This window comes from Triturus cristatus, chromosome 11 (genome assembly GCF_964204655.1).
Source record: "Triturus cristatus chromosome 11, aTriCri1.1, whole genome shotgun sequence".
Classification (NCBI taxonomy): Eukaryota; Metazoa; Chordata; class Amphibia; order Caudata; family Salamandridae; genus Triturus; species Triturus cristatus.
Genome location: NC_140594.1, coordinates 147,515,754 through 147,542,549, shown reverse-complemented (window position 1 = coordinate 147,542,549; position 26,796 = coordinate 147,515,754). Strand labels below are relative to the sequence as shown.

The following is a 26,796-nucleotide window of genomic DNA, read 5'->3' as shown; positions in this document are numbered from 1 at the left end:
TACCTGAAGCACATTTGGGATGCGTGTGGAGTGAACTACAAATTCATTTCCCTTTACCACCCACAAACCAATGGATTTGTTGAGAGATTCAACAAGACATTGAAGGGCATGATCATGGGGCTTCCTAAAAAACTCAAAAGGAGACAGGATGTCCTCTTTTCATGTCTGATTTTCACTTACAGAGAGGTGCCGCAGAAGGGAGTAGGGTTTCCCCCTTTGAACTTCTGTTTGGCCATGCTGTGAGGGGACCACTTGCTCTTGTAAAAGAAGGGTGGGAGAGACCTCTCCATGAACCTAAACAAGATGTGGTGGACTATGTACTAGGCCTACATTCCAGGATGGCAGACTTCATGGAAAAGCCATCCAAAAATCTTGAGCCCAGCAAACCACTCCAGAAGCTGTGGTATGACCAAAAAGCTGCACTGGTGGATTCCTACCAGGGCAACAGGTATAGGTTTTGGAGCTTGTGGCACCAAGGGCTCTCCGGGACAAGTGGAGTGGCCATTACCTTATCCTAGAGAGTAAGGTCACCTACTTGGTAGACCTGGCAATAGCAAGCACACCAAGAGGGTGAGGATCAGGAGAAAGAGAATGAACCTCTCCCAGATCTCCTCTGCTACAGTCCGCAAAAGTGGTCAGTTGATGAAGTTATCTATTCAGAAACCCTTACTGTCCTACAGCAGGCTGATTGCAGGCATGTCCTGAAGCAGTATGCTGGGCTCTTCTCCTTGACCCCTGGCCTGACACACCGGTGTACCCATGATGTGGACACTGGGGACAGCTTGCCTGTCAAAACCAAAATCTATCGACAGTCTGACCAAGTCAAGGAGAGCATCAAAGCTGAAGTCGGCAAGATGCTTGAGTTAGGGGTTATTGAACCCTCTGAAAGTCCCTGGGCTACCCCAGTGGTCTTAGTCCCCAAACCTCAGCCCCAGAGTGGAAAAAGAGAGAGGAGGTTCTGTGAGGACTATACAGGGCTCAGTGCTGTCACTAAGGCAGATGCTCACCTCATACCCAGAGCTGATGAATTAGTGGCAGCCCAATTTCTCAGCACCTTTGACTTAACTGCAGATTGGCATGGCCCCAGGAGCCAAAGAAAAAACAGTATTCTCCACACCTGATGGGCATTATCAGTTTACTGTGATGCCCTTTTTTTTTTTTAAAGAATGCTCCTGCAACCTTCCAAAAGTTTGTGAATCAAATCCTTGCTGGGTTGGAGACCTTTAGTGCAGCATATCATGATGATATTGCTGTTTTTAGCTCCTCCTGGCAGGATCACCTCGTCCACCTGGGGAAGGTTTTACAGGCCCTGCAATCTGCAGGCCTAACTATCCAGGCATCTAAGTGCCAGATAGGTCATTGAACTGTTGTATACTTGGGCCACCCTGTAGATGGAGGCTAAGTGCAACCTTTACAGCCCAAGATCCAGACTATTCTGGACTGGGAGGGTCCAACAACCCAGACCCAGGTCAGGGCATTCTTTGGCTTGACTGGGCACTACAGGAGATTTGTGAAGGGGCATGGGTCCATTGTGACCCCCCCCCCCCCCTACTCACAGAACTTACCTCCATGAAGTTGCCCAAGTAAGTGAACTGGACAGTGACATTTTGAAAGGCTTTTGACACCCTGAAACTGGCAATGAACTCGGCACCTATTCTGAAAGCTCCAGACTACTTCAAGTAGTTCATTGTGCCAACTGATGCCTCTGAGCTAGGGATAGGAGCGGTCCTATTCCCAACCAATGAATGTGGCCAGGATGTACCTGTTGCTTTTAAAAGCAGCAGGCTACTCCCCAGGGAACAGCGTTGGAGTGCCATTGAGAGGGAAGCCATTGCTGCGGTTTGGTCCCTGAAGATACTGAGACCCTGCCTGTTTGGAACTCACTTCCTAATCCAAACTGACCATAGACCTCTCAGATGGCTAATGAAAATGAAAGGGGAAAATCCCAAACTGTTGAGGTGGTCTATCTCCCTACAGGGAATGAATGGACTTTACAGTGGAACACAGACCTGGGGCTGCCCATGCCAATGCAGATGACCCTTCCAGGTTCTTCCACTTAGATGATGAAGACTCTCTTGGGAAAGGTAAGTCTCATCACCTTTCCTTTGTGGGGTGGGGGGTTGTGTAGGAAAGTGCCCCTTTTTTTCATGGTTACCCCCTGACGTTTTGCCAGATACCTGATGCCAACTTGAATGAGTGTGTGCTGGGATCCTGCAAACCAGGCTACAGCACCTATGTTCTTTCCCCAAACTATCCCTTTGTACCCATAATTAGCACATCTCTGGGCCACATGCAAGTCCCTTGTAAGAGGTACCCCTGGTACCAAGGGCCTTGTGACCAGAGCAGCCCTCTGCGGGCTGCAGCATGTATTGTGCCACCGTCAGAGACCACTCACCTTAACACCCCCACCCTGCCATGGCTGCATGTTTGGTGCAGACCAAACTGAAGAATCGACATGGCACACATCCCTGTGTGCTATGTCCACCAACGCTGCCTGTGGCATGGATAAGTAACCCCTCTAGCAGGCCTTGCAGCCCTAAAGACAGGGTGCACCATACCTAGGTAAGGGCATAGCTTCAAGAGCAATATGCCCCTACAGTGCCTGTGCTATTCACAGACATTGTAAGTGCAGTGAATCCATTTTGAAATGCATGGGCTGGGAGCTTGTCAACACGAACTCCACAGCTCCATGATGGCTTAACTGATGTCTCTGAAGTTTGGTATCAAATTTCCCAGCTGATTAAACCCACACTGATGCCAGTGTGGGATTTATTTTTTTATAACCAATTTTTATTGATTTTATGAGAGACCAACAAAAGAGAACAATAGACCAGCAGTTTCTACAAATATCAGTGCAAAGTAAAAGTATGATGACATTACACCAGCGTGCATGACCCTGACATGCAAGGGAAAGATAGAGCAGCACCCACCCCAGCCCTCGGTTTCACAACGGAAGTGTCAGTCTTTTATCACTCCAACCCATTTGCCCCACATTCTGCGAAACTTGTTCGGGAATCCTCTGGCCTCGTACAGGGGCTGTTCTTGTGCAGCGCACCAATCAACCCCCCTACGCCAACGTGTCATGGTGGGAGCGGCCGAGCTCAGCCAGTTTGCCACAATGTCCCTCTTGGCCACCATCATGGCCGTGTTTAGAAAGAGTTTGTCATCTCTGGAGCCAGCTATCCCCTCTGTGATTCCCAGGAGCACATTCATTGGGTTGAGAGAGACCTCCCAGCCCAGGACCTCAGTGAGCTCCCCTATTACTGATTCCCAGTAGCGCGTGACTGCGGAGCAAAGCCATACCATGTGGTAAAAATCAGCTTTTGGGTGATTGCAGCGGGGACAGGATGCATCGGGCCGGAGCCCAGCACGGTGAAGGCGCAGCAGTGTGAGGTAGGCGGCGTGGAGATAGTATACTTGGACTAGGCGGAGACTTGCCGAGGCTTTGATTGTTTTGGGGGCCATTAGTGCGTCCCTCCAATCGTCGTCTTCCAGGGACCCAAGCCATCCCTCCCATCTGTCCCTGAGCCGAGATAGTGTGTTGTAAGGGTGCATTAGATACGGGAGATCCTCCCCCACCCCACCCCCCTTCCCCAAGTTGCCAGTCATAATCTGAGCTTCAGGCAGGATGTATTCGGGTAGGGATGTTCCCTCTGACATGTGAGAGTGAAGGGCGTGGCGCAACTGCAGGAGGTGTGGAGAGAGTACCGTTTTTGCAAGTCTTGAAAGGTGCGTATGTGGCCCCCACCCCAGATGTCTCCTAATTGGGAAATCCCAACGAGGTCCCATGCTCTGAAGCCAGATAGGTTGGCGACCTCCCAGAGCCAGGCACCTCGCCACAGTGGGGTATATTGAGTCAGTTTGTCTGACCAGCGGGTGTGGCGAAGAGAAGCCCGCCAGGCCAAAAGCGCCTCACGGGTGACCTCCGGCAGAGTTTGAGGAATGATGTTCCCATACAACACCCCCTGGATGGTATACAATCCCAGGGTGTGCAGTTCCAAGCGATTTGCCAGATCTGACCAGCCACCATTAAACCAGTCATGCAGTGTGAGGAGCTGAGTAGCTAAATAATAAAGGTACACATTTGTCAGCCCCAGGACGCCATCGAAGGGCTGGATCTGGCACTGGGCAAAGGCCACCCCACAGGAACTTGGTGACCAAGCTGTCTATCTGCCGGAACCATGACAATGAGAAGGATAGGGGCGTGTTTTGAAGCATGTAGAGGAACCTGGGCAGAATCATCATTTTAAATAAGGCTATTCTGCTCATAGGGTTCAACTGCAGCGCCTGCCATTTGAGGAGACCAGCACGGGCCTTTTTCACTAGCGGGGTTACATTGAGTGACCAGGCAAGGAATGGGAGGAGGGCAACCCAGATCCCCAGGTATTTGAAGGACTGCTGTCGAAGAGGTATCGATGACTGCCAAACAAAGCACTCCCACGAAAGGTGAAGGGGGACCAGGACTGATTTGGCAGAGTTTAGTTGAAGGCCATAGGATTGTTCGAAGAGACTCAGTGCCCGGAGACACCGGGGTCCAGAGTATGCTGGGTCTGCTAAAAATAGCAGAACGTCATCTGCATACAGGGCGATTTTGTCCTCCTCCAGGCCGGGCAAACTCCAACCCTTGATGTGCTTGTCGGACCGGATAAGACAGGCAAAGGGCACCATCCCCAAAGAGAAGAGGAGGGGCGAGAGGGGACATACCTGCCTCGTGGTGCTCCTGATGGGAAAGGGCAGCAACAAGGCCCCATTAACCAGTACTCGGGCCCACGGTTTACCATAGAGTGGCTTGACTAGGTTATGGAAGGAGGCTCCAAATCCCATCTCTGTCAACACCGCTTCCAGGTACTGCCAGTCCACTGAATCAAACGCTTTCTCGAAATCAACAAGAAGAAGGGACAAGTATGGAGTCAGCTGTTGGCCAGGTGGAGACGTCTAAGGCAGTGTCTGGTTCCCCGAGAGGGCATAAAACCGCACTGGTCGAGGTGGACCAGTTTGGCCAGGTACAGTCGTATGCGGTTGGCTAGGACAGAGGCAAATACTTTGAGCTCCGAATTAATGAGAGAGATGGGGCGGTAGTCAGAGCAGTGCTTCGAGGGAGGCTGAGACTTGGGGATCACCACGATGGTGGCCACATCGGTTTCGGAGCGGAACGAGCCTTTATCAGCCGCCTCCTGATACATTTCCAGAAGGTGGGGAACCAGCGTGTCACAGTAGGTCGCGTAAAACTCCTGCGGGAGTCCGTCTGGCCCTTGTGTCTAACCAGAGGCCATGCACGCTATGGTGTTGTTGACTTCCTCTGGGGTGATGGGGAGGTCCAGCGCCTCCACCTCAGGTTCGCTAAGTCACGGGAGAGGGAACCGCTCGTGATGGAGTAGTTCCGAGAGTGAGAGAGTGGGAGGTTGCGCGGAGTAAAAGGTGGTGTAGAATGCGGCAAATCATTGGGTCACCGCTACTGGGGATCGTTGGACCGCTCCGTCCCGGGCGATCACCTCAGGAATGATACGGTTGGCCATCGGGTAAGTGGCTAGTCGGTGAAGAAATTTCCCTTTTTGTATCTCCCCATCCATACACTCGTGCTACAGAGGACCTCCACAGCAGCTTGGTGGCCTCCAGGGAGGCCTGCTTAATCTCGTCCCTCAGGAACGCTGGTCTCCTATCCAGGGTTTCAGTTCTCTCTTCCGTGGAGACAGCTTGGGCTTCTAGGAGCGTAAGTCGGGAGTCCTGCGCCACTCGTTTAAGTTTGACTTGGCCCTTGGTGAAGCCATGTATGGTGGCCTTGCCAGTCTCCCACAGGGTGTCCGGGGAGGGAACCGAACCCTGGTTGGTGATAAAGTAGTGACAGAGCTCATTGCCCACTGAGGCCCTGAATTCCTTATCCTGTAGAAATCAGGCATTCAACCGCTAGATGGGGCGCGAAGATTCAGGGAGGTTACCCACCAGCATCGCCACAGGGGAATGGTCAGATATACCTTAGGGGAGGAGGGTGATATCTTGAATAACCCGACAATCCAGGGCCGGCATGAAAACGTAGTCAAGATGTGCATGTGTGTGGTGGGATGCTGATGTGTGGGTGTAATGTCGGGTCGTCTGTTGCCAAAGTCTCCAAGCGTCCCCGAGCCCCAGTGCGGCGGCCCAGTTCGATAAGAGATTAGAGTGAGTGATCCTAGAGGCTGAGGGGGCCCTGGCGATGTCAAGCTCGGGATTTATAACTGCGTTGAAATCTCCCCGGGGGCAGGGCGGCAACCAGTGTGGCAACTCGCTGAAATGTGGGGGTCATCAGGGAAGGTGGGGAGTATATGGAGAGCAGGCTCAGGGTCCGGTCCCCTAAGCTCCCCTCCAAGGCGACGAAGCAGCCCCGAGTGTCATGAGTCACCTTTCTCAACAACAATGGGAGGGCACGGCGCACCAGGATTGCCACCCCCCTCGATCCCCGATTAAAACTGGAGTGCCAGACTCCGCCATAGCCTTATCTCGCCAGGAAGGGGCAGTTATTGCCTACCAGATGGGTTTCTTGGAGCAGCAAAATGTCTATAGTGTGACGCTGTGCATATCCCAGGACTGCTATGCGCTTGACCCTGTCTAACAGGCCATTAACATTCCAGGACATTATATGGGGCAATGCCGTCACGGTGCAGGTATCAGACATGAGTATAGGATAGAACACCCAGTGTGGGTGGCAGGCGCGGGTGAAGTGTTGCACCTATGTGAGTTAGTGGGTACAACTCTATAGTGCTGGACGTGTACGCACTCATCTTGCCGCTGGAGAGGAATGCTGGTGCAATGAACAAATGAAACAACTAGAAAACAGGGACAGCGGCCCCCTTCCCCAACCCCCCCCCCCCCCAATACTTTAGGAACGGAAGCATCTGTCGGCCCTAACAGCAGAAAACTAGAAAAGAACCAAACTAAAACACTTGGGACTGGGGAATCGTGGAGGACCCCTCCTCACAGTAGGATGTTCTGTTGTAAAGTACATCGAGAGAAGGAATTGATGGTCTAGTTAATGACATTATCATAAGCCTTCGTGCTTACTGCAGTCGGCGTGTCCGTGTGGGCTCAAGGTGGACCCGTGAGAAGAGTTGGGCTCCGGGACAGGTTTGTATCCGCAAAGTCCGGCAGAAAGATTCGAGGTGAGATGCCCCCTGGGTCTGAGTGTCCGGAGGAGCCAGAGCGGCGCACGGTGGGAAGATTACTTGGGGGTGCTCCGGACGTAGGAAGTCTGGGGGGACCCAATGGCGAGTCAGATCGGGCCCGTCTCGGGCCTCGCCTTCTTCGTGAGCAGTTGCGCTGTGGTCCCGGGCCAGGGTGTGAATCTCCGGTGGGGGCCCTGGGGGAGGGACCCTGGCGCCGAGTCGGAAAGGGCGCTCTTCAGTTAGCCATGTCCAGGCTTCCTCAGGGGATTAGAAGAAAAGGGTGTTGTTTTGAAACACCACCCGGAGTCGGGCTGGGAAGAGAAGCCTGTATTGGATGTTGAGGGCACGCAGCTTTTGTTTTACTTCTCCATAAGAGCGACGTTGCCCTGAACCTCCCGAGTATAGTCAGGGAAGATCATAATTGTCTGGCTTTGATATTTGAGGTGTTGCTTCTTGCGTGCTTCAGGCAGAACCGAGTCCCGGTCCCTGAAATTGAGGATTCGCACTATTATGGGGCGATGGGCGCACCCGGCGGCGACCTAGGGGCAAACCATGGGGAGAGGGAGTCCTTGGGCATCCATGAGCGCAGCCAGCATTCAATGAAGTCAGCTGTTCGGCCCTGCTCCGAGCCTTCCGAAAATCCCACCAGGCGGAGGTTGTTCCGCCGTGATCTCTCCTCTGCATCTTCGGCCCGTCTATGTAGCTCCTGGGAATGAGTCTGAAGACGAGCGACCTGCGTTTTGAGCTGCTAGACATCGTCCTCCACCGTGGAGATGCGGGATTTGGTTTCCTTGATCCGGGCCGTGGCGTTGCGGAGGTCTTGACTTCTTCAATCTTGCCGTCCACCGAGGATTGGGAGGTGCGGATGGCTTGAAGGATGGTGGTCCGGTCCGTGGAGGTTGTGGGCTTCGCTGCCCATGGTTCCCCCTGTCGCGCCGGGTCCGGTGATCATGAATTGGTCAATTTTAGTTTGATTGGCGGGGGTTTTGGGGGGGGGGCCAGAGCGCTACTCGGCTCCTCCGACGCTGTGCAAAAATGACAGCCGAGGTGTCCTCAGCCTCCCGCTGCCGTACTCAGGGAAGGAGCGTGCAGGGCAAGGAGCGCGATCCGCTCTTGTAGCAGACCAGGTATCGGCCTCGGTCGGGACGCAGGGCAGCGCCAGGAGATCTACTGCCGCCAAAGGATGAGGTAGGGATGGGCGGGGAGGGACAGGCCTCTGAAGCCAATGCCGACCGAAGTGACGGCCGAACACCCTCTCCAGCCCTCCGCCCCCCCAGGGGATCAACAGCTCGGCAGGGCGAGCTTTCCCGCCCCAGCAGCCTCCGGTGCCTCACCTCCGGGGGCCTGGGTGTGCGTCGCAGTACTGGGCGGATCTCTGGTACGCAGCGTGACCAGCGCTGAGAATCCGGCGGGGCCGCTCTCCCTCACGCGGCAGTTGATACCGCCGGGCACCACCCAGACTTCAGGAAGGACCAAGAGTCACCCCTGGCGAGGACCGCTATCTTAGGCCCGCAGCTGCCGGAGCTGTGATGCAGGGTTCGCCCGCGGCACCTAAACGTCAGAAAAACCACTCCCAGGCATGAATCGGGAGCCCTGGGCAGCCAGGCAGCAGGTTGGGAGGTGAGTTCTCTTGATGGTGGCGGATTAAGGGAGTGGATGACGGAGGGGTCCAGAGCACTTCTAAAGTGCGACCGCCATCTTGACGCTCCTGGCCATGCCCCCCGCCAGTGTGGGATTTAATGAAAAATGCACTCAGAGGGCATCTTAGAGAAGCCCCCTGAAAAATGATCAACACTGGTGTGGTTCCTGGCTGGCTCCCAGCAATCTGCCACCACCAGACAGGTTTCTGGATCCCTGGGTGGATAGCCTCCTCTTTCTGTGTCTGCAAATAAAGCACGTTCTGGGCTGAGGTGTCATGCCTCCTCCCCTAGAATGGGCAGCCTTTTGCTGCTATCAGCATCTGGGTCCCACCGGTTCTTACCCTCAGTTTGGGTGCGAGAACTGATGGAAAATTCTAGCCAGGAAGGGAGGTGTGCCAACCTTTGCCAACCCCACCCCTCAGGTGGGGGAAGCGAAGTGAAGGGCTACTTGGAAATGAGGGGACCCGTCTAATCAGGAAGAGGCCTATGCTCCCCTCCCAATGGAGGGTGGCATACTAGGGGGTGTAGACACCCCCTAGAAGTGAACCATTGGTCCCATCCTGCAATCCCCTGTAACACACCTAAATCTAGTATTTAGGGGCACCCCTGAACCTTGCCTCTTCAGATTCGACGTTACAAGAAGAAGGAACGAAGAGCGGTGCTGCAAAAGAGGAGGACAAAGGCAACTTCTTTGGCCCCAGCCCTACCACTGGTCTCCTGCTCTGAAACCCCTGCAACCAAAAAACGGCGTTTCCTGCAGCCAGCAGCCTCTAAGAACTCCGGGTACCTACCCTGCCTTCCTAAAGGATCTGTAAGTGATCACCACTCTGGACCCGACGCCCACGGCTCGAGTGGCCCACCACCCCAGAGAGCTCCCCCCCACAGTGACCCTGACCTGTGTTCCAACGTTAGACGACCTCCACGACCTTCTCCTTGATGCCTACAGCCTCATCCTGAAAGGACCCCCCTGACCGTAACCGCTAAGAAGAACCCAACACAAAAGGACACCCCTGCACTCGCAGCTCTGGAGTCCTGAGGTGCCCAACCGACAGCGTCCTGGTGTCCATCAACTCTGCAACTTCATCCTCCAGTCTTCTGGCTCCAACCTGCAGTTCTTTTTCGCAACAGACATCCTTCATAGAAAAACATTGGGCACCCTTCACCCGGCTGCTCCTGCTCCGCTGGTGGTGTGAGCTTGTTGCCAACCTGGGACCCCCTTTGCCCTTGCCTTAACCCCAGGAGCTTGACTCCCGAGACCGAGTGGCCTGCCCATGAGCTGCCCCCAACGAGGTGCCCCATTGGCACTCTGCACCCGGCTGTCCTAATGCTGCTGGTGGTGCACCTTGAGAGCCAACCTAAACCTTGGTTCTACCCTCCAAAACTCCAAACCTGAAAACGTTTACTTGCCTGTAAACTCAAAACTTCGCTTTTCTCCATAGGACTGAATGGTGTGTTTTCTCTCAGTGTTGAACTGTCTTGTTCTGCAACACAAAGTATTCATTGTCTTTTGAAAAGTAACATTGTATGGATAGTTTAACTTACCTGCTACCAAGTAAATCTTGGTTCTAGAAATAAAGCAACAAAATCACTTTTAAGACAAACAATGGGTCAGAGTTCAGTCTTTGAGTGTGTGAAATCATTTCTTGCCTGAGTGCTTAACACCACCCTCTGATAAGCCTGACTGCTCAACCACAATACCACAGAATAGAGTAGGGTATTATCTACTTGAGCCTCTGCTATACCTCTGGGGATCCACTGGACTCTGTGCATAGTATAACTCACTTTGGTATAGTATATACAGAGCCAGCTTTCTACAGATTGCTTTAAGAAACCAAACACTCATGCTATTTACATTTCAAACTCACCAAATTGTTACATTAACCCCTTCGCTGCGGCGCGAATTCCGCCGCAGCGCTGGGGGGGTTTGGGGTGAGCGCGGCGCCGCCATGCTCATGACGGAACCACGCCGTCATGAGTCACGGGCGAGCTGTGCTCATGACGGCGTGGTTCCGTCATGACTCCACCCACTTGCGCTGATCGCCCGCACAGGCGGGGAAACAGCGCCGCGTGGGCGGAGCGGCCGCCAACGGCCGCAGCATGACGGAACCACTCCGTCATGAGCACACGGCGCCCGTGGCTCATGACGGAGTGGTTCCGTCAGGAGCATGCAAGGGGTTAACAAGTGTGATGTGTATGAAATTTGTGATATATTTTTATGTCATCTCCAAACCAGCCTGCTTACTTCTTGAGCGTTAAACAAAATGTCAAAATATTATTTATCAGTATTACAAGTACAAAACGAAACCGATAGCTAGGTGTGATTTTAATTGTTTTAAATCATGTCTATCTTATTCAGACGTAAAGGCATACTTGATTTTAGAAATCACTAAATTAGAAACATTAAAATAAATGGGACATTACATTGATTATCACATTTAGCATCTGTACTTTTCATTGATAGTCAATAAAATCTGCTGTTTGTATTTTAGGACAAGGTAATGGTTGATTGTGTTAACAGTGAGGGATGACATCCAGGCTGGGTTGAAAGGTTATCCCTTTGTGATAGGATTTGTTGTAAGCAATTCAACTTTTTGACACTGATGCCGGAGTTACTAGTGTTAGTCTGTCCTTTGCAGTTTTATTTAGCTCCTAGTTTAACATTTTGTGTATTTTATTTCACGGTGTGTTGTGCTCAAAATAGCAATACATTTTGCTCTTCTTTTTTATATTTTATTTGCATGTAAACCAAAAAGAAACCAGGTGGCATTTGGTACAAGTACGTTCAAATCCCTAGCACACATAAAATTCAATTTATACAGTCTGATAGCAGTAGCAATAGTGTGTCAGCACAAATATATACACATATCATAGTAGTGTCTTCATTCTTTTATTCTTGTTTTGAAGAAACTTCATATGCAGTTCAGTAAGCCAGATCGACAGCCAACACCTGTTTCATCACCTCAGTTTATATATACATGCGACTTTTTCAAGAATTCACTGTCTTCAATTGGACTTATCATGTGGTGATAATTCCAGCCCACACGGTTCACAGGCGTGGTGAAAAAATAGATTGCAGGATCCAATATCACAACGCTCCCTCTTCAGTATACGCATCAAATCATGTTACAATCTCCTGTGCTGTGTACAAAACCCCAAAGCCGTCTCCTCGAGTACTGCTAGGGATTTGAATGTACTAGAGCTGCAGCTTGGGCCTCAGGATTTGGGGAGGTAGGTGGTTCTCTCCACCTTGTAGCTCCGTACCACTATAGATAGGGCGAGATATGCTTAGTGAACTTACCCCGTGGGCGCCGACATCCTATACAATACCACCATCTCTTTTTGTGTCATAAGTGGCATTTGGTACAAGCATGATGGTAAAAAGGTACATTGGCATGTAGCAATAAGTTTCCAATTAAGGTCTCATGTTTCCCCGTCCTATTCCCAGCAACTCTTTAAACAGCAAAAATGTCTATCTTCTCCCAGTCCCAAGCATTTTGAGTGGCACTTAAACAGGAGTACACAGGTTCCCTTGATGGGCATTCCATTTCCCCCATATGTTCTGACAACCCCTATTTTCATAGACTGCCTTTTCCTCATGCATCTACCAGTCCATGTCCCTCTTCCAGTCACCAGTGGCGTAACAAAAGTTGAGGAGGATCCCCCTGTAGGGTAAATAGAGGGGCCCACTCCGGATTTAATCCGGAGCTCTCAGGCCTGAGTACTGTCCTGAGGGGGGCCCCTGCAGCTCAGGGGCCTCCCCGCACCGCAGGGGCTGCGTGGCCTGTATTATGCCACTGCTACTCACTTAGTTGTGGTGCAGTATTTACGATGGAGTGCAAAGCCTGGCTGTGTTGCGTGTGGCCACCATCATTCCCACCGTAGACCAGAGGCAGTTCATTCTGGTGAGATCTGTTTCGGCCCAAACACTCAGGAGACACCATTTTGCAGAGGGCTCCAACCCACCTCCACAAACACTATTAAGACAGTCTACCACTGCAACCCAAAAGCCCTGGAGCACTGAGCAGCTCCATATGATATGAATAATTTTTGTCCGCACTTCTTGGGGCAAAGTGTCACATCTATTTTACCCATTTTCACTAGTGTTGTGGCTGCGTAGTACCACCTATGAAGGATCTTTATCTGTATGAGACGAAAGCTCTAGTGTATGTCCACCTCAAGTGAAGAAGCTAGTGTCTCAGTCCACGTGTCCTCCACCAAACATTTAGGTCCCACTCACAGGCCCCTTGCACTCGAATCATAGTATTGGGGGAGTTATTTAACAGTTTCTGGTATGTAAGTGAAATTGCCTTTTTGGATAGGTAGTCATCCAGTAGTGTTTACGAGAGGGGAGGACTCAGGAGGGTCTTCTCCCTTCGGAATTACATTATAAAGAGCATGGCAGATTTGCAAATATCTATAGGCCTTGTTTTGTTGTGTCGTGCTGTGTCCCACGAGGGGGTGTGATGTGTAATATTTCCTCGCCAACCCATAGTGGCTAGTTCTTTGTGCCACAAGGAGATAGTGACGCCCATAGAGTTGAAAAGGGATGTGCGGCCTGCACCCCATAGATGGTTTGCAAGTAACCTCCAGGGTGCATGTTTCTCTTATCCATCCTGTAAACCGGTTCGTCTTCCGGGAAGTGCACCCAGTCATTAACAATTAGTTCTGACGCCCAATAATCTTTCTGTATATCAGGGAAGGCTATTCCACCATTGTACCAACCCCTTGTCAAATTACTGGAGTGCTATTCAAGCGATACCCCATCCCAAAATAGTGCGCGGGCCACACTATCTCTGGCGGGAAAGTAAGACTGTGGTATTAGATAGGGTGTGTTTTGAAGCACATACAGAAATCTAGGGAGGGCCATCATTCTAAATTAAGCCACTTTTCCCAGAAAAAAAAGAGGTCAGGCCCTCCGGTCTTGCATGTCCCGCCTCAAGCATGTGATTGGGGGCTCACAGTTGTGGGTGTAAAATGCATCGGGATCTCTTGTGATAAAGATGCCTGGGTGACAAAATCCCTCCGCAACCACCCTGGCCTCAGTCGTTGGGGAGAACTGGGGACTCCCCATGAAGGACATAAATCAAGGTCTTATTCTAGTTGATAGTGTAACCAGAGTATTTACGATAGAGTGCAAATATGTGCATTACCCTGTCAAGTGTAGAGGAGAGGTTGACAACTTAGAGTAGGATGTCATCCACGTAAAGGGAGATACGATCTTCCCGATCTGCAGTCCATCTTAACCCCCTAATCAAGGAATCACTCCAGACCCAAGCCGCCAGTGGGTCCAGGATTAAAGTGAAATTCAGGGGGGAGAGTGGGCAACCCTGCCCCATGGCCCACCGAAGAGGAGATGGTGCTGACGTTTAACACCACCTGAGCCAGGGGGTTTGAGTAGAACAGTCTGATCCAGGAGATGAAATAGGGACTGAATCCCAGTTTGTCTAAGAATGCGTACATAGAGGGCCATTCCACCGTATCAAATGCCATCCGCGCGTCTAGTGATAGCACAACCACTTCCTCACAGATTTCTGACGTGCGCCTCCATTCCCTGTGCAGCTGTTGCAGGTTAAGCGCTGTATTACTACCGGTATAAAGCCAGACTAATTTGGGTGAATTAGTGACCTGATCACCCAAACCAATCATGTGGCCAACACTTTGCCAGGATCTTCACCTCTACATTTAATATAGATAATTTGCTCTTATTCTTTAATGATTTACGTATTAACTCAAATAATTTTCTTTTCAGTAACCATTACTGGGCTAATTGAATGACCCCTTGCACATCATTTTGAAGTAAGTTTCACTATTGAAACAATGTTGATGTTTCTACAGATTTGCCCCAGTTTCATTAAGACTCATACGACCGGCTGAACTACTAAAAATTCTATAAAGGCATTTGACTTAAAAAAAATTTTTTACATTTTTCCTACCGATTTTCACTATCTGATTAAAGCATAGTTACACAGAGTTGCAGCTTAAATCATTTCAAGTGCTCTTTTTGCGTTCTGTTTCTGATTTCCTGACATGAGCTGTCTAATTTTGCATCTTATGTATCTGTTTATTTCTGTTTGTGTTCAAACTGCGATTACATTAGAAGCTGATGTATATTAGCATAATTGTGTTTTTTTTTTTATTGTGGTAGGTGGGAGCCATTATTATTACACCAACTAGAGAGCTGGCAATTCAAATAGACGAGGTGCTGGCCCATTTCATGAAACCTTTTCCCCAGTTTAGGTGAGTCCTTATTTTAATCCACCTTTGGGTGGTTAACAATAGTAATTGTTTAAAAAAAAAAAAATTGTAAGATCCCTCTCTTCTTCACTTTGAAAGTTCTATACATAACAGAGGTTACTACTATCTAATTTCTTGTTACTGATTGAAGTGAGTTTGAAGCTAATTTCACCCTGACCAGATCCTTGCAGTGACTTTCAGAAGTAAGGGAATGGCTGCAGGTATTGTGTAATTCAACATTAAAATGGGTGAATATTCTTGGTTTCCTGCTTTGTAATTGCTTATATAGCTGAAGTGTCTTGAGCTCTTTTTCCAGGGCTTTACTGGTAGAAAACCCAGTATCGTAAAGTACATTACTTAAGTGAAGGTTCTATGCCTGTCGTCATAAAGCCACTCCATATTTGTCTAGCGCACCATGGTTTTATTTACTTTGACAGTAGAGCATATGCTGGGAGTAATCTGCAGCTACACTTACTGGCCTGACTCTGTACTTTACTTTATGCTGCACAGCTGCACCCAACACTATTACCAGCCTAGACAAGGTGGAAATGAGACACTTGACCATTAACAGGGAAGATGTTTAAAGATTGACGTTCTTTCTATATTTTTTCATTAAACACTGTCTTGTTTCAGCCAGACCCTTTTGATTGGCGGCAGCAATCCAGCGGAGGATGTCGAGAAGCTGAAAGAGCACGGGTATATATTTACTGTAGTTTACATGATATTTTGTTTATGCTTCAGAATGTGTCTGTGTCCTGGAAAAGTACAATTACTATCCTCAACATTTGCTCTCTTAAGTATCAGTCCCAGTACAGATGTCAAAAATGAGCTGGGAGCCTGAACCAACTGCATGCTTGAGCAGGTTTAATAACTCTGCTGTACAGCTTGAGGAAGCTTTAGCATCCAGAATTCCTAATCCAGCACTAACTTTTCACAAGACAAATGGATGCTCTTGAAAGTGTGTGCAATGTATGAAAACTCAATCTGTGGGAGAAGTGGTCTGTCAAGACCTTTTACATGATCCAAACTATTGGAGCATTACAGATAGATTCGCAGTGGTAGATTTGTTTTTTCAGGATCTCCTAATTGAATATCCATTAGTGATTAGTAATCTACTTTCTCCTGCTTTACATGTAGGGGTAGAGTTTAATTGCGTTTTACAAATGTGTATACTCATTTATAGAAGACCCATTGAGAATAAGAATTTTCTAATCAAAGAGTTTTATTGGGTTTTCAAAACGGGCATGTGGCAAGGAGCGGATACTCTGTCAATAAACAAGCGTTTACAATGGCAACTAGTCTGCCTTCCATTGTAATGCATACCTGTAATATAAACAAGTAGACACAGGGAGACACCGTTATTCAGTGCATGTGAAATGTTTAAATCCAAAAGGACTATAGGAACTAATTGAACAGTGTACCCACCCATGATATTCTGTGCCCCTGTAACGATGACATTAACTGTTGCAACAGTCTACTAAAGCCATATCTATCCAGATGGTAAAAAGTAATACACTTAGTATGTAACGTGCTAGAATAAGAAAAATAAGTATATCTCATAAACATAGTAACTCTAGAAATTCAAACAAGTCTGAAGTGGCATCAGATCTTAAACTGTGCATGAAGAGAAATTATGTTTAAATCAGAACAGGTAGTGTGATTGTAAATGCACAAACGCATGTTTTATTCTTTAAAAAAAACAAAGTTGGTGCAAAATCTACACAAGCTTGATGAAGATGGACATTTCTCTGGATCATAGTCTCTGAGATTACCTAATGTTCATACAAAAGCGACCCCTTGAAGTTTGTTCGGCTTTGCCTGGAGTTACAGGGCTCAGACTTTCATTAAGTTGTATCTCATCATACAAGTTTTAGTCTTAACCATGGTTGGTGTAGTTTCTAGAGCATCTGTTTGTAATTCAACCCAACATGGTCTCTTGGAAAGTTTTCTTTGAGGGCTGGATGAAATACTTAATGCATTATCCCCCTGTTGGACTTGGCCCTTTCTGCAGGGTTATCCCCAAACCTTTTGCTTCTTCCTCCTATTTTTTCCTGGCCAGTTGTTGTTGGTTTTAGGACTCTGGGCACTTTACCACTGCTGATCAGTGCTAAAGTGCATATGCTCTCTGTAAATTGTTATTATGATTGGTTCTCCCTGATTGGCATATTTGATTTTCTGGTCAGTCCCTAGTAAAGTGCCCTGAGTGTGCAGGGAAATCAAATACTACTAGTGGGCCTGCACCACTGATTGTGCCACCCACATGAGTAGTTCTGAAACGGTAACTCAGACCTGCCACTGCAGTGTCTGTGCGCAGTTGTTAACTGCCATGTCGACTTGGCAAGTGCACCCACTTGCCAGGCCCTAACCTTCCCTTTTCTTGCATATCAGTCATCCCCAAGGTAGGCTCAAGTTACCCCTGTGGGCAGGGTGCGGTGTATTTGAAAGGTAGGACATGCCCTGATGTGTGTAGCATGTCCTGATAGTGAAATACTGCCAATTTCGTTTTTCACTATTTTAAGGCTATCTGTCCCCATAGAAAAGCATGAGAGTTCATTTATAACATCTTAAATATATAACTTACCATTGGGACCAGATCGGAAAATAAAGTTTAGTATGCCTAAACTCAGAATCCAAAGATGCATCTTTTAGGAAAGGTGATTTTTACATTCTGAGTTTGAAAATACAACTTTTAGAAAGTGTCTATTTTCTTGTTCAACCATCCTGTGTGCCTCTGCCTGTTTGTGGATTGACTGTCTGGCTTTGGAGTGGCAGGGGCTGGGGAGGTGCGGGTGTTCCAGGAGTCCGGATGAGTCTGCACTAGGTTGAATAGACCTGATCTGCATTTGAAGTGGTGGGTGGAGTAGCACCTCTACCTGAATAAGGCTGTGCCTGCCTTCCACAATGCTGGCTCCACCCCACTGTGGTGTGTCTGGAGCTAAGGCTCACACTGACAATGGATGTTGTGCACTTGCAGAGTGCCCCCCATAACTGGTTTGAACTGGGCTCAGAGCCCCTTGCACAAAGAGAACAAAGACATTTTGGGGTATAAGTATCAGACCCAAAACCCCAGACTTTGACTACTTCTGGAACCAAGAGGATCCTTTGCTGAGGAGAAGTACTGCCCTTGCTGTGTGTCTGGGGTTGGCCTACAGTTGCTGTTTCTGCCAAAGAAAGGAGAAGGACATTGCTGTGTGCTTTGTCCCCTGCTTGTGGAAAGTCTCCAAGGGCTTGAGTAGAGCTTGCCTCCTGTTTTGAAGTCTCAGGAACACAAAGATTTCACCCCCAGGTCCCCTGAACTTCCTTGCTGGAAGTTCTGATCTGCCAGGGAGTTCTGATCTGCCAAGAGTGCCAGTGACTGTGTATGACCTTTGGAGGTTGTTTCTGCTGCTGGGAGCTGGAAAGCAACACAACATCAAGAAAATCGACGCATCCCTCTTCTTCCGATGCAACGCCGTGGTGCGAGAAGAATCTCCCCACACCGCCGCAGCTGAAACCGACGCAGCACCTGCGCCACTGCAAAAATCGACGTATCGAGGGATCGCAGCTGAAGAAACCGCTGCCACGTCGTTCACCGACGCATCCCGGATTTTCACGCATCGTCCCTGGGCGGCAAGTTTTCCCCGACGCATCACCCGCAGATCGGAGTGGTCTCAGAATCAATGCTTTGCTTCCCCCTACTGACCGGAACCGGCACACCGTTCCCCTGTGTCCAGCGGAACTGTTGCATTGCATGCACAAAGGTCTCAGGAATCGACGCATCTCTTTGTTTTTCGATGCTTCCCATTGCTGCGGCTGTTTGGCTTGGTGAATTTTGTCGCAACAACAGGTACTTTGTAAGAAATCACGCATCCATAGTTTTGTATGGACTCAGATGCTAAAACCTTTTAAAAGTAATTTTTCTTAATACTTGTATGTTGGATTTTTGTTGTTTTTGGTCTTGTTGAAGTTTAGCTAAAGATACTTTATTTTTTCTAAATCGGTGTGGTGTCCATTTGTGGTGTTATCACTGTGTTACTGTGAGTGTTGGTACAAATACTGTACACATTGCCTTTGGGATAAGCCTGTCTGCTTGTGCCAAGCTACCAAGGGGGTGAGTAGGGGTTATCTAGAGTGTGTATCCCCCTTACCCTGACTAGAAGCAAGGTTCCCTATTTGGACAAAGGTACCTACCTCTGCCAACTAGAGACCCCCATTTCTAACATTCCCCCATAAGAACATTTAAGCCAAAAAATACCCTTCTGAATAGTGTCTCCTTTAATAATAAGCTCTCTTTCATTGAAAGGTATGTTAGACAAAGACTTGCCCTTACAATCATATGTTTCTGTTGTCTCAAGTTTACTTGCTTCTGTATACTGTGATCACTAACTCCGAAGGTATTTGAAGAGCTGTTAATAACTCTAGGAAAGTTTTTGAGTGACTTAAGCTGCAAACAGAGTGAAATGCAAAGAAAAAGCAATATTTCTTTGTGTGTACAGGTAATTAATGTTTATAGGGAGTCTGGAGTAGGTGTTCCAAAGTACAGAAATTGCAATCAGACTTTCAGCCTATCATTTATTTATGGGTTTTTATGACCCTGCTAGCTGCATAAGTCCCGACTTAGAGTCCCAGCGGAAATGCACAGCAAAATACAAGCCACGTAAGCAGAACATTGCTCTATATGTCCATTGATAACCAATGAAAATAGTGTTATAGATGAATAATGTTTTTAATTAAAATCATGTTTGGTTTTATGCTCAGTGATATTTTTAAATGCTAGATTGGTCGTATTGGCTGTGAAAACGTACTAAAAATTAGCAAAGAATCCCTATTGCTATGTAAAGAAATTAACAAAGATTCCCTTATATTTACTTAGCGGACACATCATGGTGGCCACGCCTGGTCGTTTGGTGGATATGTTCAGAAGAAGGTCCGAAGGACTAGATCTAGCAAGCCGAGTAAAAACCCTCGATGTCCTTGTGTTGGATGAGGCGGACAGACTCCTGGATATGGGATTTGAAGCAAGGTACTTTTTTGCAAAATTAAGTAGTCCAGAATTGTCCTGTTTGAGAGCACTTTGATGAATAGTGCAACACACTCACAACTTAGCCAGTAAAAAAGGCACATTGGGAATGCAATATGTTCAGTAACCAGGCAGTGATGGGAGTGGTGCTGGAATGAGTGTACCCAAGTATTCTTTGGAGTTTAGAATAATAATGTCTGTGCTCGGGAAGAAGGTGCTAAAGGAGAAACCCTGATACCTTCCACTGACTTGCCACTGCTTTCTGTTATATGAACTGTCCTGCCTGCCTCATTTGCAAAGAACATGGTGACTGCCTTGCTAGAGAGGAATACAATGAAAAACATTTGTTTTGGAACACGCAGTCATTACATTTCTTTTGGATTTGAATTTTAGAAAGCGCTGCCTATTACGCTCAATTACTTCAGAAGTACTCAGAAGTAAACCAAGTGCACGGTATGAGGAGTGAGGTGAGACAGGGAGTGTTTGATCACATGAGAGAACCAGTGACTGAAATGTTTCAGTTCTGACTCCTGAACTGAGCAGTGTTTGATTGGAAAACACATCTAAATAGTCCTGTCTGAAGGAGTTTTCTGAATTGATTGCAGTTCGGCTCTGATTTCAAGGAAGGGGTTAAGAGTGCTTCTCTGCCTTGGACCTTGCATTCCTTTGGATAGAACTGTTTGTTTCATCCTCTTAAATCGTTGAGGGATCGGGTGGGTGAATGATGATCAGAAGCTTCTAGGTTGGGTGGAGTGTGGAACTACTTTCTGTAAATATTCCTGGGCCTTTGGGCCTGTGGTCTTTATGTACCATGCAGAGAACCCTGCATTTATTTTTGGAGTTTACTGGAACCCAGTAAAGCACTTTTAGTGCAGGCTTAATGCTGGCATATTTGCAGATGTTTGGACAGACTGACTTTGTGGTTCTGGATCCTTATAACTTGCAAATGAGTTTCATGTGGACACCATCGTAGACAACATTGCACTAATCCACACATGATATGATGAGGGCTTTTGTCATCTCCACCTGGTGGTCCTCTTGAAGCAAAGAGAGGGTTTTATGATGTATGGAGAGCATAACGTTGATTTCCTTGACTATTGTGTTGTACTGTGAAGGGAGCAAGACTTAAAAGTGAGCCCTCGTTACTGCAATTTGAGTCATAGGAGGGGTTTAAGGTTTAAATACCTATAGAGCAATCGAGACCTGCGCATCTTTTCCCATTACAAGGATCAGGCTTTATTCATGCAGAGAAGCTTTCATTCATTTGCTGGACCATTTATGTGTTGTGGATTTGCATATTATTGTAATGCATATAATAGTTGATCTACCTTTTGGTTATCAGTGGACATGTGGATGAATCAAATGATCGGATTCTGTTTTTTAGCACATGGTAAATAGGCAGGAATGAAGAGTTTTAGGCACATCACTCTGTTAGTATATGGCTCCAGAGTATTTTTTGCATAGGGATGAAGTGAGTTGAAGTAAATTGGAGGCAAAAAGTTATTTTTCCGGAAGTGGATTTGAGAGACCTGTTTTATTCTTTGTTTAGATGTGGAGGATCTCACATAGAGGCAGTGAGCACATTCTATTTAATACAAGGAAGTTAGCCAAGGTCGTGCCTGGGTGCAGCACTTAAACACTTTTTTACACAGATGGTAGAGGTGCCAGTGGTTAAGTCTATAGAAGTGGTGAGTCTTTTTTTGTTAGTGGTCGGAGAATCACAAGTAGGATACACAGAGGCAAATATGATTGCATTGTGCTTGCAATTTCTGTTTAATGCCATGCCACAACTCCCTTTCATTATTCATACCATTATGTATTTTCAAAACTAGATCAGGTATAACAGGTGATTTGTATGTTTGGTTTACTCAAACTGTAGGACATCTACACATTAAACAATACTGATGTGTTTCTTGTCATGGCACAGTAAAGTGTATCTTGTCACACAGATTTTACACCATAAATACGCTTTAAATGGTGAAGTAAAAAATCTTTTTGGTTTACAGTATAAATACAATTCTGGACTTTTTGCCAAAGCAGAGGAGAACTGGTCTGTTTTCTGCAACTCAGACTCAAGAAGTGGAGAACCTGGTCAGAGCAGGTCTCCGCAATCCTGTGCGGATTACTGTGAAAGAAAAAGGGGTCGCTGCCAGCAACACCCAGAAAACTCCAGCACGCCTTCAAAACTTCTACATGGTGAGATCTAATTTCACCCACTATATTGTCTTTAAGTTGGTTACTTTGTCTGTCAAAAAAGTACAGAAATTAAAAATAAAACCTAAGTTGGTAGCTTTGAAGCCTTTGTAAGATTTTTTTAACTATTACAAGTGTTACCAGGAATGTGATAGTGGAGATGGAGGACTTTGGCATACATCTGGGAATTGTGCTACCTATTCCTGTAGGTGGGGCTAGAGAAGGGGTTCCCATGGAATTAGGCCTAGAGAGTGACTTTGTTTACTATCTATCTGTCGTATTACTGGGTAGGTTGGAAGTTCCAGAACATGAATAAGAGCGAGAGCACTGACAGGGAAGCAAAAGTTATGCGGCCACCCGATAGGAGCATTTTTAAAGCTCCCATGAGTGGAAGCAGACCTGCCTTCTCTGCCCTCGTTCTTGTGAGGAATTTAGTTTTTAGGTCTCGCCTGGCGTGGGCTGCGCACATTCGCAGTCTCGCTGGCGAGATTTAATGATTTTGGGTATTTTCGGTAAAGGGCATTAAGCCCCGCCCTTCTTTTCCATTGGCTGTCGTCACCGTTTATGCTAAACGGTGGCCAGCCATTGTAAAAGAGCTGGTAGTGATGTTTTCGTTTGTCTTTTTGAGCCGTCCCATTTGGACGGGCTCGTCTGCCTTCCTCCCGTCGCAAAAGCTTTATCTTTATGAGGCCATGTGTTTCAAGAGTGCCGTTTTGTTCGCCAAAGGCGTGATTTATTAACCTCTTTACAAAACTGAACGCTATGGAACGGAGTTTCACGTTGCAGCTTGGTTTGTATTCCATTTTCAGGAAGACTCATTGGCGTGCCTGCCTCCCTCAGCTAGCACTCACGCGGTACATTACCACAGCAACAACTTGGGGCTTCGGAGGATAATAATTGCAAAGGCGCTGCATTGCCCTGTAGGAAGATGTTGCATCCAGCAAACACATGTAGCGGGCCCTCGTGACGCGTGCGGCCCAGGAAGGGGGAGTGGAGGGGGCGTGCCCAGGGAGGTCTGCCAACACCACCGCAGCTGAGGCCCGGGCCTTACAGCAGGATTGCTTTCTGGCCTGTAATTGTATCGGCTCTTGCAGGGCGCGTGCGGGCGCTCGAGACGCGGTGTCTGCAGCCTGCTAGCGCGTGCAAGGCGTTGATAAGGGCAGCGCGGTGGCAGGGGCATGCCAGCCGCTGCGGGGCTGCAGTCATGTTCTAAAACTGCGTGAAAGGTCAAACGTGAGTACCGGTACCTGCAAGCCGTTCTGGGATTGGATGGGTTTAGTAAAGTGGAGTTTGGTGTATTTAGAAGCGTTCTGCTAATGAGCATAAAAGTACAGAGGGCGAGGCGCAACGGGTCTACAAAAAGTTCACAAAACTTATTTCACCTGTGGCTGTATTGGTAAACGATTGACTTGCGCCTACTTTTGACTTTTGACCCACGTTTAAGGATGAGTGTCATTGTTTATAAAATGTATATGGTAATCCGTCAACAGATAATATGAAAATTGCATATACTGATATCCCATGTCAGTAAAACTATTTTGGGTCGCGAAGATCAGTTAAAAGTTTTGAGAAATGCCATTGTGTTGTTTGCACCGACTACGCGCATATAATTAACCTTGGCTTGGAAGAGTTACTCACGCTGGCATGTAGCGCTTGGCAGAAGCTAGCATGGAAGCGCTTGCTGTCTGTCACACTCATTCATCTAGCGAGTGGGAGCTCGTGGCGGTCTAGAAGTGGACTTTCAGATGTATTTTACCAGAAAGAGTGCCGTTTTGTCATTTGTACAGCTGGTAAACACGGTTAACAAGAACGTTGTGACGTCACTGTTGTGTAATGTCACTCGTTATGAGCAGCAGTCCCTCAGATTGTTTGTTTACTCAACCCTTCTGCCAGGCAGCGCTGGACTGTGTACACAAAGCACAAGCACACACACTGAGCCAGTGTGTCATTAAGTGGCTAACATGGAACACGCTGGATGTGTTTAGACAGATTGTCATTCCCAAGCGTGGGCGCGAAGAGGGCAGAGAAGGTCTCTTCCAGATCTGTTATGATTGTGGTGGCCGCTATTTAATCAAGTGTACACTAATGTGCTACAAACCACGTTTTAGAACATAAATCTATGCAATAAACTTGTCTGGTATTAAAATAACAAAATATGTGTAACTCTTTACGAAGTTAACTGTTTAACTGTTTAATATGTGGTAAAGTATAACTATATGACATCGGGTTGTGTCCTAGTGATGTATCAAGCCACCTTGGAGTTCCGTGATGTCACAAAGGAATTGGCCTGCAGTCCCTCGCTTTGTGATGTCTGGTGACTCTTTAATAGGTTGACATAAAACATGATCCCTAAACCATTTTCTCCCAGAGTCTTATGTTTCTAAAAGTAAAGGCTGTTAAATGACCTGGTATTCGATTAAAGTTGTGAATGCATATACCTGTTTCGACTTGTGAAGCCATATGTCTGCTAGAGCTGTGAGGCCATATATGCCTGCTAGAGCTGTGAGGCCATATATGCCTGCTAGAGCTGTGAAGCCATATATGCCTGCTGGAGCAGTCAGTCCATATATGCCTGCTGGAGCAGTCAGGCCATATATGCCTGCTGGAGCAGTCAGGCCATATATGCCTGCTGGAGCAGTCAGGCCATATATGCCGGCTGGAGCAGTCGGGCCATATATGCCTGCTGGAGTGGTGAGGCCATATGCCTGTGTTTCTTCAGGTTAGCCGCTGTCTGATTGCGCTAGGAGCAGCTCAGTCGTGAGCAGAAGCGTTACTTACATTTGAGCGTATAGACCAGGCATGTTGTCATTGTAAACCGAGAGCAGCCGAGTTGGTTTTAAAAAAGCAGTGTTTTGGCTCCAGGCGGGGCTGAGAAGTAGCGGTATGTCTGGGATCCTTATCCCAAGACTCTGCACCGAAGAGATGTGCCCGCAGGCGCCCTGCAGACATTGTGCCAGAACATTGGGTAATATATGCAGTATAAGTTTGTCAAAAGAAAACAGGAGCAGCTGGAGTGCTCTAACAAAATGCAAATCTCGAAAGTTGAGTGTTCACAAAACTTTCCTGGTTCAGAAACACGCGCAAAAGTAACCCCTCTGATGGCATAAGTGTGTTCCCAGGGTGGGAGAGTCAGGTGGAGGATTATTTCCCCAGGCAAAACTTATTGACTATTTAGATATTTTTTTTCTGTGCTGGTACACACATTTGGTAAACCTAATGCATGAATTGTGCACCATGAACCGACATGTAAGAATATGGTGTTGGTGGAATACAAACGGACCATTGTGGTTCGTCTTAATTTAGTTGTGTACCCATGGGCATTGTTTGTGGTTCCTTAAATTTGTGGTTCCTTAAACATTCACAAATACCACAATGACGAGGGTTTGTCTAAAAGTCGTAGATGTTTCTATCTGCTAGAAAAACTGTGACGTGGGCCTAGATACGTAGTAATCAGCCAACAATTGTGATGGAATAAAAACATCGCCTTTTTAAGTGTACAGTATGAACTTACAGTCTTTCTGTCTGCCTCTCAGGCCTCAGATGAATGTTTTTTTTTAGCATGATAAAGACAAAAGTTAAGGTAGCATGTGAAAACATAGGCTATGTATATAAAGGCAATAGTAATGAAAACAGAACTATAGGCTGGGTAAACACCATACAAACATTTCAATGTGCACCTGACCCCACTGCACCAAACGCTTACCCCTGTCACACCACGACTGAAGTTAGTTTAGTAACTTCATCCAACTTTAAAAGTGGTGTGCAGAAATCTAGTTTTACTTGCCCCCCCATGTTTTAACTCTGGGCATTTGGAACCCACTCACCAAGCCATTTGCATGTGCAAATTAAACTTGCAGGTGCCTGTAGCTCGAAATGAGTGCAGATTTACTTTTGTAAGTCACAGAAGGTGAATTTTCACTTCTAATGTGATTTACGCATGCATTAATTTACTGTAGATTTCCTGGTCTCAGTGGAGCGTCTTTCAAACCCACTCAGACCAATCCCAGCACTGCTCTCACATGAGAGCAGAGCAGGGATTGCAGGGAGTCTGTGACGCGGCCCCCGTGTGTGCTGTGGCCGGGAAGGACCGGACCTACAGAGACACGGGAGGCAGCTCCAGGTAAGTTGTCCTTTTTATTATTTGTTTTATTATATGCCCCTCCCGCGCTCCCTGCATCCCCTCCACCTCTTTTTGTGGCAGCCGCCACTCTCTCATACTCTGTCTCTCACTCTCTCTTCCACTTACTCTCTCACTCTCTCTCATGCTCTCTTCCACTCACTCACTCTCTCACACTCTCTCACTCACTCTCTCTTTCTCTCTCCCCCCTCACTCTCACACTCCCTCACTCTCTCCTCTCACTCTTCCTCTCTTTCCCACTCTCTCTCTCCCTCTTTCTCACACCCTCTCTCCTCCCCTCACTCACTCACCCTTTCTCATTCACCCACTCTCTCACAATGTCTCTCTCTTTCTCTCCCTCCCTCACTTCAACACTCACTCTCACTCTCTCACACTCGCGTGTTGGTTTACTTTGAGGGTGCGATGCACACTGAGTACCTCGGCACAGTGGTTGTTATTTACGGAATTTGGTCGTTT

At 47.6% G+C, this 26,796-nt stretch overlaps 1 protein-coding gene across 2 annotated transcripts in view; it reads left to right on the top strand.

The window, feature by feature from the left end:
- The window catches only part of DDX55 (DEAD-box helicase 55), a 93,054-nt gene that overhangs the window by 19,895 nt on the left and 46,363 nt on the right, over positions 1-26,796 (top strand). Inside the window, exons 4-8 of one of the 2 annotated variants that reach the window (XM_085636360.1) lie at positions 14,526-14,572; positions 14,922-15,013; positions 15,644-15,706; positions 19,863-20,012; positions 22,016-22,205. In XM_085636360.1, coding sequence (XP_085492486.1) covers positions 14,991-15,013; positions 15,644-15,706; positions 19,863-20,012; positions 22,016-22,205 — 426 coding nt within the window. In that variant the 5' untranslated portion in view covers positions 14,526-14,572; positions 14,922-14,990. The remainder of the gene's footprint in view (positions 1-14,525; positions 14,573-14,921; positions 15,014-15,643; positions 15,707-19,862; positions 20,013-22,015; positions 22,206-26,796) is intronic. The other variant, XM_085636359.1, reaches the window with a different exon arrangement.